The sequence below is a fragment of the Glossina fuscipes genome, unplaced genomic scaffold, assembly GCF_014805625.2.
Source record: "Glossina fuscipes isolate IAEA_lab_2018 unplaced genomic scaffold, Yale_Gfus_2 0, whole genome shotgun sequence".
NCBI classification, from domain to species: Eukaryota; Metazoa; Arthropoda; class Insecta; order Diptera; family Glossinidae; genus Glossina; species Glossina fuscipes.
This window is the reverse complement of record NW_023998414.1, coordinates 27,133,935-27,146,019: the sequence shown is the minus strand read 5'-3', so window position 1 is coordinate 27,146,019 and position 12,085 is coordinate 27,133,935. Positions and strand designations below refer to the sequence as shown.

At 32.5% G+C, this 12,085-nt stretch overlaps 1 protein-coding gene across 1 annotated transcript; it reads left to right on the top strand.

Annotated features, from left to right (window-relative positions):
• Nucleotides 1–785: 785 nt before the first annotated feature.
• Nucleotides 786–9,593, top strand: LOC119639842. Its single transcript, XM_038037512.1, has 11 exons — nt 786–1,824; nt 3,194–3,372; nt 3,464–3,684; nt 3,746–4,293; nt 4,451–4,530; nt 6,978–7,076; nt 7,235–7,491; nt 7,560–7,751; nt 7,841–8,010; nt 8,952–9,128; nt 9,199–9,593. Exons 1-11 carry the CDS (start codon nt 825–827, stop codon nt 9,504–9,506), a joined length of 3,231 nt encoding a protein of 1,076 aa, XP_037893440.1. The 5' UTR covers nt 786–824; the 3' UTR covers nt 9,507–9,593.
• The last annotated feature ends 2,492 nt before the right edge of the window (nt 9,594–12,085 follow it).

The window sequence follows — 12,085 nt, the reverse complement described above, 5'->3', positions numbered from 1 at the left end:
AGACGTTTAAACATTACCTAGTAATGTGTTGACAGCAAGAAAAGCTAAAATTAAACAGAAAATAAAAAAAAAAACAAAAAAAAAAGATTACAACTCTTGTCAGACGTTATAACGAGTCGGCAAAATTATTTAAACCTTCTATTGCTGCTAGATTATGGTGTACGTACACTTATGCGCGTTATGGTAGTGAGTTTGAAAAGACACTTGTGATGATGATAACGGGTTAATGGCCAAGGGTAAACGCGTCCTGTGCGATCGTAATGATCAACAATGTTGGCAAAAGAAGAAAGCAAATGCATGCAAAAAAATAAATAAATAAATAAATAATTAAATAAATAAATAAATATATAAATAAATGTTATATAAGTTCCTCAGAAACGAGAATGGAATTCAGGTTCACTTACTATTTTGCTTTTTCATTAGGTGACATAAATTTCATTTACATACATGTACGTACATAAATGTTGTACGTGTGCCTATATTAGCGTTGACAGCGTTGTAGAATCATTTATTTAATTTGATTAATTATAATTATTATAATAATAATAATAATAATAAAAATTTTTTTTTTTTTCTTATATTTTTTTTTTTTTCTTTTTTTTTTAAGTTTTTACTTTCAGAAAAATACTGATGTGGTTTGATAGCAAAAATTATATATGAAATGAAAAAATATATTCTTTCAAATTAAGAAAAAAAATAAATAAATAAATAAAATAAAGGATATACAAAAAGACCTTGAAAATGTTAATAAAAAAAGATAAAAACATTTTCGTTTTTTTCAAAAAGTAAAAAATTTCTTACCAAAACAAATTTCGCCAATAAAAATGTTTAAAAGAGTTTATGAAAAATCGTTTATGCAAATCTTGCAAATTTTGTTGCTAGTATTGACAACAACCATTTCTTATGGATTAGATCATTTAGTTAGTAATACGACCGCTCTGGGTATTAAATATGAGAGCAATGCCACCACTAGTATATCTAGCCAAGACTTACATCCTCATATCCTTAATACCAATATAACGATTTTGCATGAAGTTCACGATGGCAGCTATTCGACAAAAAAGAAAGATCGTGCGGATATATTACCGTTAAAACCGATTAAGAAGAAACACTATGCATTATTGGATAAAGTAATCGCACCTATAAGTTATGAAAAGTCAAAACCATTGAAAGATGTCGATCTACATCCAGTCGTTTTCGATTACAATTTGGGTGATTTAGAAGATTTAGAACATGAGTCATTTAAAAAAGCCGATCTCAGTAGCGAGGAGAAAGCGCTCTTAAGAGATACAAACACAACCGAATCTATATTACATTATAAAGCAAATAATAATAATAAAGACGACGGATCGGAGGAATACACTTTGGAAGACGATCTAAATGTTCAAGTAGATATCGTAACTACGACAAAAGGCAGTAACTCGGTATTGTTAAGTTTAGCTAATGCGACAACCATTAGTCCAACATCGTCTATTTCGTTATCATCTTCTACATCAGTGGTGACCATAAGTCCTCATATTTTTAAAGTTTCGAAAACGAAATCAACAAAAAAGGGCCGTGAACTTTTGAAACGCGAAGATCTACAAAAGAGCTCCAACAATCATAACAGTATTAATCATTATTTTAATGAATACAACAGCTTGGGTGCTAATGCTTCCGCGGCGAGTTTGCAGAGCGCCAATGTTTTCCAGATTTTTGTTAATTTATATGATCACTTTTACTGGCAGGCGGCCGACATTAGAAAGAAAGTCTCAACTGGCTGCGGTCTAGAATTGCAGGCCTATTTAACCGCATTACATGGCAATTATCATTGGGCTCAGCAAGGTAAGTTCTTTCAAACTCACTAATATAACAGCCCTACTTAGCTGATCTGATTAGTATAAAAACAACGATTTTTTTTGCTTTTTTGAATTTTTTACAAATCATCATTTATAATATCATATATGAGAAAAGTAATAACACTTGAGCTATTATCGAGCAAAAAATGTGAAATGTGCAACGATCGCCTATAGATTTTGGACAAAAAAAAAAAAACTATAAAAAACTAATCAGAAAGTATTATTCGCTATAGACCGATTCATAGATACCGAATATTTCTAATACATTTATAAAAGTCGTCCATATGCAAAGCCAATCCAATGTCATCAATTTCAATTGGTAATTACGTAACTTATACTTCACGTACTTTCTTCATACTTCACCCACTCGACTACAACTCAAGCAGAAATGTATGACTCAACGACAGGATTGCATATAACGCAATACATTTCCTTGCCAACAATAATTTGGCGGACGGACGAGTAAGGATAAATAAGTCAGTTCAGAATTTTGAAAAAATCGCGAAAATTTCGTATACCTTGTAAGGTCTGCGATTAACACTTTTAACTTTGATCCATTAAATCGCAATCATTTGTACTATGGAACTTCAGCTTGTGTATTATAAACTGGTACCATAGACAGACAAAAAGATCTATGATTAAAATAATTTCGCCAATTTTTCATTGGACAATAATTTCGCTCGATTTATATCAGACTTCTTGAGTAATCAAAACTTTTATTTAAGTTAAGTAAATGTAGGAGAATCTATTCTCTTAACTTCTCCTTTCGTGGTATTCATTAACGTTCCCAAGAGCGTGACAGGAGAAGACCACACTGTGTGACGCTCTCTACCATAGAGATACACACATAAATGCTACAATGCGGTTGGTGCTTTCAATCTCAATTTTAATTACATATCCCATTGGGACTGCGGATCGAGGATAACTTTTAACAACAGCCAACAAAACGCAGTACTATGTCACGAGCATTTTCTCGTGTGTCAATCAGGAGCGATATGGAACGATTGTGATTAGGAAGGATTAGAGGTAAAGAAGAGAGAAAAAGAGGGATAATATTTTTTTTTTTTTTTTTTTGTTACATTACACTTGGAACTGAATGGAATGAAATCATCTGCAACGGCGAGGTGGAGATCACTTCAGGTAGTTTGTTGCAAATTCGAGTAGTGCAATTAAAGAAGGACTAGTCGTGGATTAAAGCCGTTCTTTTACGCTTTAGCTTGAAAAAAAAAAAGAAGCAATCAACAATAGTACGGTTAAACTGAAAGGAATATCTTTGGAAAGCTAAGAGATGAAAGGGAAAAAATGAAAAGGGAGTAAACTAAGAATTCTTGTCTTTTTATTTGCTTTGCATTCAGCTTACGATGCCTCTGGTCGTTATCGCGGCCAATTATTTTTCGGCAATGATAAATGGCTGGGCCAGAAATCATTCTGCTACGAACTCAATCGCCAACTTGAACCCGAATCCCGTAAACATTTTGAATTTGAATTCTATGCGGCACTAATTAACATGAATTTGCGATTACCCAAGGAAGTGGTAAGGCATACATACATATTTACATAATTAAAACATTTTTTTGTTTTTATCTCGCAATATAATTGAAAAAAATGTTTATTGTTTTTTTCAGACTTTAAATTTGCAACTGGGAGAATGCTTACCAAAGTCATGTTCATCACAAGACATACAACATATATTGGATTTGGATCCTCATGCGCAAATCTTGAAGACTCTTAATTATAATAATAATAATTCTTCTAATAGCACAACGACTTCCGTTAAAATCTTAAGAGTGCGTACAGTGCCGGGCATTTACAGCTTTTGGCGGGAATTAAGTTTCCAGATATTTGCGTAAGCTCTTGGGAAAATGAAAATTGTTTTTAAAAAATTTCAAAAACCTCCCATCCTTCAGGAGCTTCATGTTTACTCTAATTGTTCTGGTCATTGTGGCCACTTGGTATCAATGTAAGGTAAATGATAAACAATACATAGAACCGGCAATATCCGTGATAAGTCAAAAAATTGATGTCAACTTAACTCATCATATGGCAAACGAAACTCGTTATATGAGCAGCAACAGCAGTAGCAACAGTAATCACAATATGTCTTTTGAACTTTATCAAATGTCCACTTTAAATGAGAACAACAATAATAGTAACAACAATAACAACAATCCTAATAGCAGTAATAGTAGTAGTAGTAGTAGTAGTAATAAAAATAACAACAATAACAATAACAGTAATATCGGCGATAGTGGTATGGAAAATAATGCAAACAAAACATTATGCAAAAATGGCAACAGAAACCATAATCTCAATGGTGACACCCAGTCACAAACGACCAGTTTGAATGTCAGAAATCCTTCCAGCGTTCAAGACAAAGAATATAAAATTGAAACAACAGAGACAAATATCTGTAATGATAGCTTACAGGGTACCTACATAGTCAAGCAACATTTGGGTGAGTTGGTAGAAAATGTTCTCTATCTTTAACGATAAATACATGTGAGCTGGTGTTTTCCTTCTTCTTTTGTTTTTTTGTTTTTTTTGTTTTTCTTTTCTATTGTTCCTTTTTTGTTTTTTTGTTTTTTTTTTTTTTTTTAAATATATGTTTGAAGGTCTACATGAGCAGCTGCTGTTATGTTTTGCATTTCAAACGAATGCCAGTTCAATATTAAATGTGGACTTAAACAAGGAGGTAAGCGAATAGTTACAAAATTAATACGAAAAGCCAAGGAAAAATCTATGTGTCTCATATATCAGCTAATGAATAGCATGCGAAGAATTAGGAAATTATTATTTTCATCCAAACCAAGAAATGATATCAGTTGGTACTTTATTCCATATGCACTCACATTACTTTATATAAAAGACTCCCCAGTTTCGTTAATAATAATTTCCAAGAAACTATGTACAAGATTTAATTGTTTAATTGAAAAGTGATTTTCAAGGGTGACCGAACACTAGGTTATGTTAGGCAGGAGCTACATTGGTTACGTGAACAGCCAGTCAACTAAGTGATCTAAGTTTGTGTTGAAGGCAAACTGCAGCTGAGCACATGCTAAGCGGCTGCAGACAGCCTGCGACTAGTCAGGAAGCCAAGCTGTGACTAAAATAACATAGGGAATTGAGATAAATTGGAGCTAAGTTGAATCAATTTTTACTTAGTTTCTTCGCATGTTTGTAACAAGTGTTGGGGCAGTATTTGTCACGTCTTCTTATACCCATCACCGAAAGATGGGGAATATATTTATTTTTTCAAACTATTTGCAAAACCCAGAAGGAAGCTTCAGAGATCGCACGAAGAGTATGTATTCTTGATTAACATCAAATTCTGACTCGATTTAAGCATGTCCGTCTGTATAAAATCTGTTATAAATTTTCTCCTGGCCGCCAAAATGAATCTATCGACATGAAATTTGGAGGTGTTTGCACGCAGGTTGATATTGAAAGTGGGATAAAACGGTGGAAGGACTTGCCTACAGTACCAAGTGAACCGAGAACATCTCCGTTCTTAAAAGGAGTAAGAAATTCTTCTTCTTGTTTTTTCTCATTACTCATAAACTACAGCAGATAAATGTACAAAAATTTGAATGTACCTTCAATGAGTGATGTTGTAGCACCTGTATAAAATTTGGGCACGCCTAATCAATTTTATAGTGTGTCATAATTTCAAGTGTGTCCATACCAATGGTGAGAAATTTTGAAAATTTAAATTTTATTCCATGGAACGACTTTTCAAAATAAGGCATTTTAGGTGGAGTGGTCCCAAAAATGACCCGTTCCGAACGATTTTCAATAGCTTTCGTCCCCGGGCTAAGGCACGTCTGTGTATCAAATTTCATCAAAATTTTTAAAAAATTACGATCTGTAGCTTGAACACGGAAATACCCGGACAGACATCAGATGGACTGACGGACAGACAGGGTTAAACTGATTTAGAAAATGATTCTGAATCGATCGGTGTAATACAAGGTGGATCTATATTAGGCCCATCTGGATGTTACATAGATCCGCACAAACTTAATATACCCTGTACCACAATCAATTGGTGTGGAGTATGAAAATGAATTTTTGGAACCCTTATGTTTTTTTTAAATTAAATCCTTTAATAATATTTTCTTGCAATTTCTTTTAATTTTTTTCCCTCTTCTTTTATTGCGTATATTTTCCTCAAAATTTATTCGTTATCATGCTGTGCGACCATAATTTTTACAACTATCAGCATAGGGAGGGGTCTATTAATACTGACGTTGAATTTGTTACATGCAGATATTCGCATGATAAGCTAAGCGATTAAGTATGGCCTTGGATGGCCAGATGGCTGCTACTTTGAATCAATTTATTCATGTCCGGTCATGTTGATGTTTATTTTTAGAGCTTTCCTAACGGCAAAAATCGATATGAAAAGCTAAACATCTGAACGCATATTCTTGGTTAATCTTTAAAAATTAATTTTACAAAAAAAAAAAATAAAAAAAATAAAAACATTTTAGTGGGACATGGTCCACCATTACATACTCTACACCACTTTGCTTAATTGAGTGATTTATATAAGCGCTTTTCAAAATATTATTTTATGGTCGAAACATTGGTCTCACAGTTTTCCTTGGACTAAATCTCATCAAAATATATCAAAAATCTGCGATCTATAGGTTGAACACAAAAGACCAGACGGACGGGCGAACAGATAAAAAGAAAACAACTCAGACAGACAAGATTCGAATCGGTCTATCGTAGGTCTTTCCGGATATTGACTATCGCCACAAGTGATGTAGGGTATAAAAAGTGAATGTCTTTAGAGAAACCCGAAGATCGTCGAAAATTTGATTACTGTCTCGAAACGAGAAAAATTGCGATAAAAATGGTTGATGGAGATCTTAGAAGAGGGCCGCGAGAAATGATCTTATTTGCCCGACTTACTTGCATCGAACTAACTGGAAAACACAGGTGAGACGGCGAGGAACCAAAATTCGATCTAAGGCGAGCGACAATTTTCTCTGATAAATTTACTACACTGTACTGTACTTTCTCTTGGTTTAGAAAAATATTTTTTTTTTTTTATTTATTTTTTGTTTTTTGTTCTTTGGTTTTTTCTTTTTGTCTCCTTTCGTTTTTATTAATTTCATGTTTTTCTATTTACAGGTTCAAACATCCTGTGTGCATGGTTTGCGCGTCATATCCGTATTGTGGACCATTTTGGTGCATACATATTTGCAAGTATTTTCCATAGGCGAGAATCGAGTAAATATTTAATGCTTAAATTTCATTTCCAAGATTTTCTATAAACATTTTTACATTTTTCTTTATATTTATTTACATTGATTTATTGTGGGAAAGATGGGTAGAAAATTAAATTTGAATTTTTTTTTCCATTTTTACTATATTACTACTATCCACAGTTTCGTCGCATCATTGTCGAGCGTTCACCTTGGTATCAAATTGTCGGCAATGCTACATTCTCTGTCGATACATTTTTCTTTATAAGCGGCTTTCTGGTTACTCTGTTGTTTATGAAACATGAGAAGAAATATCCAAGCGATATGCATCAATATGTTAAAAAAGGTACATGGGATACATTGATGATGCTCTTGTATCGCTATATACGTTTGACGCCAGCCTATCTGTTCGTTATATTTTTCAATGATTTTTCATTGAGGTACATATACACAATAATAGTGGAGAGGGAAATTTTAAACATACACGAATTTTTTTTTAACATTTCAGGGAAACCTTTAATAATTCCATTTTCCAAGCAACAATCGCGCCGAACACATGCAGCCAATATTGGTGGCGTAATATTTTGTATGTTAATAATTTTTATCCGTTAAGTGAAATTTGCATGATATGGAGCTGGTACATGGCCAATGAGATGCAATTTTATATAATGGCCACTATTTTATTGGTAGTCTCCCTAAGGTATAGAATATATATATATATATATATATATGCGCTCAAGTAAAGGTAAAAATTTGTAATATTTCCTTTCATTTCGTTTCATTTATTAGATATTTCAAAACTGCTGTCTTGACACTTGCTAGTATACTCATTAGTTCTTGGGGTGTTGCCGGTCTGGTATCTTTACGCAATCATTATACACATAAAGTAGCCAAGCCTTTCGAATCATTTGATTTTCTTTATGACAAGCCTTGGCAGAGAGTGGGCACTTATATAATGGGTAAGTTTCCATAAAATATGCAATCAGTATCACTGCAAAGATGTGATCTGGAATCAATAGCTTTTGATGATTTAAATAAAGTTACAACATTTTTTCATAAAATTATTCATCAATTATGTATATAAAAATTAATTTAAATTTTAGTAAACACTTAAAAAAGGATTGGGAAATAAGTGAATATTCCTCAAACTATGTTGAGAACGATAGTGATTGCCCCTAACAAGTAAACGAGAACATGAATGCATATATCGATAGCGTTAAGCGATTGATTTCACAATCATATAGATGTGTAACTTAAGAATTAATGCTACCTCCTGAATTGTTTTCTCTATTTAATCGTGCCTCACTTAACAATGTTTCAACGGACAATTCTACTGTAATAGTCAAAAAAAAAAAAAAAAGTTTCTATTGACAAAAATATTTAACAATTGGCAACATCGATGTTCGTGTAGCGTGTTTTCACTGAAGGATCTCGGCGGCCAGCAGCATAAGATTAAATAAAAAAAATCATTTATATTACATTCCCATAACTATTGAAGTAGATAGTACGATTGGCGGGTATTTGAATGAAGAAGACTTATCAAAAAATCGTAAGCATTTCAATACAGAATACAAAAAAAAAATTAAAATTGTTAGAGTTATAAGGATTTTTGAGTCGCTCGCAGCCGTGTATCCATCCAGAGGATGTTTCAGAAAGGCATACTAGCGTATTTTTGCTTGAAAACAGTTTTAAATGGCCACGAATACCTTCTCTTTGTGTATTGCTGAAGTTAGATATCAACAGATAAAACGTTAGGCTATAACTTGCCAGCAGGTGCTCATAGTACGGATGCTGGTGGCTTCTGCGGATTTTTTTTTTTTTTTTTTTTTTTTAATTTACAATGTCCTTATCCCTTAATGAAGCTACAATTAAAATGAAAAATTTTGTAATCTATTTTTAGGTATGCTCACCGGTTATATAATACACAAAGTGAAAACGCCTCCAAAAATTTCCGGACGCATTATTATTCTGCTGTGGATTTTGAGTTTAGGTCTACTAGCCTTAATTATATTTGGTGTATGGGAAGGACAACTGAACGAAGTTAGTACAGCTTTTTACGTTAGCATAGGACATACAGGTAAATTATGCAAAAAAGTTTTTGTCTTCAATGATGTAATTATTCATAATTTAATTTTTTGTTCGCTTAGCTTTCGGATTTAGTCTTATATGGATGGTATTATCATGCTGTTGGGGTCTAACGCCTACGATTAATCGTTTGCTCTCCTATCGTTGCCTTTGGCCTTTGTCGCGTCTCACCTATTGCGCCTATTTGATACATCCCGTTATAATGTTAATAACTGCTTTTCGTATGGATGGTACCGTACAATTAAATAACGTATTAATTATCATTGTATTTTTTGGTAATGCCGTCGTATCATTTATTGCCGCATTTTTTATATCTGTCCTGTTAGAAGCTCCCGTAGTACGTTTATTGAAAATATTGTTACGCAAATAGACTTAGAACGGCCAATATGGCCAATAATCAAAAAAACAAAAAGGAAAAACAAAAAAAAAATGGTCAAATCTTAAAGATATAAAAATTCTAGTGACTGCTTTATTGTTAAAGTAAGAGAGAGAGAGAGAGAAACTTAATAAATTTAAAGGTTAGAGGTATGCTTAGTGAAAACGAAATCCATGTGTACATACATCCATGTGTATTGCTTATATTTAGTTTAAATACAATTTCTATTTATCAATAAAAGAAAAGGAAACGCTATGTGTATAACAATGGAATATTTTGAAAAATAATTTACGCAAACAAAAATGCATATCATGAATATATAAAATAGTCAACAGCCTAAAAGTGTGCATTGCAGCAGAATGCTTTACATATGACCATAAAATAAAATAATTTATTTTATTATGAGAAGAAATCTCTTTACGCATACGCATGAAATTTGTTATACCTTCCATTGCCTGTGATACAAGGCTATATTAAGATTGTGCAGATTTATGCAACATCCAAAAAAGATTTGGGGAAGATCCGCCTTCTATTACATCTGCCGATTTAGTTTGCCTGTCCATATGACCGCTTTGCTACCTTTTGTCCAGGGTACAGGACACAATTTTCGAGATGTTTTTATGGTATTAGGTGCGCCGACATGTTCTGACCCAAAGAGAAACGCTGCTGAAAATGGTTAGAGTCGGGCTAGCTTCTCAACCATTTCCACTATAAAATTATGAAATACCATTAAAAAAATATGAATAACGGTATCAGGCGAAATGTGTGTAGGGTATTTAACGTTGGACCATGTCCCACTATAGTGATTTTACTTGTTGAACCAAGACTCTAAAGATATCAACAAATATTGTATTAAGTTTTTATTAACAGCAAATTTTTCAGCAACAACTTACTCCAAGGAATTTTGTTTTCAATAATTTGACTCTTCCCTTAATATTCTGGTATGTTGCACAATTATGTTCAAACTGGATGAAAGAGAATTCCCCCAATGTGCATTAAAAGAAGCGAACGGGATTGACGGTCCAAGGGAGAGTATTGATTTCTCTTGGTCTTTTACAAAAACAAATACAAGTCGTTATCTAAAATAAACCGCAAATTCATCGGAGATATGGTGAGTTTCTACAACCGCACTGCTTGTTACCGCACCGCACTTGCTACCTCCTACAATTTGCGTCTTATCGATTCGGTAATGTTATGGAAGACAGTACGCAAAGTCGAGCTTTAATTTGATAATTAATTGAGGTAATTAAAATTATTTTTAATTACTCAGTCAGCGTGGATTTTAAGAAAAAGTCGGTATAAGATGTAAAATTAATCAGATTGACGGCCCCTTTATACTTTTACGCCTCAGTAATGAACATTAAACTTTTAAAGCATGGACTAGGAATTGCAATGACACAAGTTCAGGAAAGCAAACACAACGTAATTGGAAAAGAATTCTTTATCGATAAACTTAATTAAATCTATCGTAACATCTTAAACTGTGAACAAATTTCTATGGCTTAAGCAAGGAAATAATTTAAAATATTCTTAAAGTTTTTTATTTGCCTTAAGGAGGAGCACATGCCAGAACATAAATTGCTATAACAAAGTTTTTTTAAACTTTTTCGGTGTTAATGACAACAGTCTGTTCAAACAGCATAAATCCTGATCAAAAGTTCGTACAGATTTATCTTTGTTTATAAAAGATACGCTACACTATACCCTATGGGGGTGACACTTTATATTTCTAAGCGCCTCTTAGACCGGTTAAAAGTGAACTTTCGCCTTGTCTGTATTATTATCATGTTTATTTTTAATTGAAAAACTTTCACCACGTTATAAGTCATTTAAAGCAATAATGAAATACTTTATAAATTTCTACATCGCTTAACATGAAAGAGAAAATTGATTTTAAAGACTTGAGATGGATTCATTTTATATTGATTAAATTGATTTAAGTGTCGGTATGAAATCTACCTATGTAATTTTGTGTACAATTTTCAAGATATTTTGATGTAACCAGATTGAAATTTTCTGAAAATGAAATGGATCCTAGCATTTCTACGATCAATATATCAGACAAATTGTTTTTATCGATTAAAATATAATAAAATCGTTGAAACACGAAGACTTCGAGTACGCAATGGACATAACATAATGAAAAGGTATTAAAAACATGAGTTCATTTAATGTTTTTTAGCTTAAAATTGAGAAAACCAAAAACTCCTAAAACAGGAAACCGAATTACTGATCTATCCAGAATTTAAAAGAAGAAACGATCTTCAAATGCGTAAGAGTCTACAGAGTCGAGTTATTACACATTCTTCTTCTTGCGTGTTTGTTATTTTATTATTACCTCCTATATTTTTTTGTTATTTGCACAAAGGAAAATAATTAATAGATTTACATACGTAAATAATAGCATAATGAATCTTAAGATAACGCGGACATTTAATAAAAGAAACAAAATTGAATAACGAAATAAATCATCTTCTATTATGATAAAATAAATTCACACATTCTTTATGCATTGTAAAATATATTCGCAATTTTTTGATAAAACACTTTTATATTAATATTTATTTTAAATA

Bases quoted from the DNA above. Each gene is read 5' to 3' on its own strand.
- LOC119639842 (XM_038037512.1), top strand. From the start codon at position 825: ATGTTTAAAAGAGTTTATGAAAAATCGTTTATGCAAATCTTGCAAATT. The intron at 4,531-6,977 runs GTAAGCGAATAG...TTCTATTTACAG, and splicing joins ATGTGGACTTAAACAAGGAG to GTTCAAACATCCTGTGTGCA. The intron at 8,011-8,951 runs GTAAGTTTCCAT...ATCTATTTTTAG, and splicing joins AGTGGGCACTTATATAATGG to GTATGCTCACCGGTTATATA.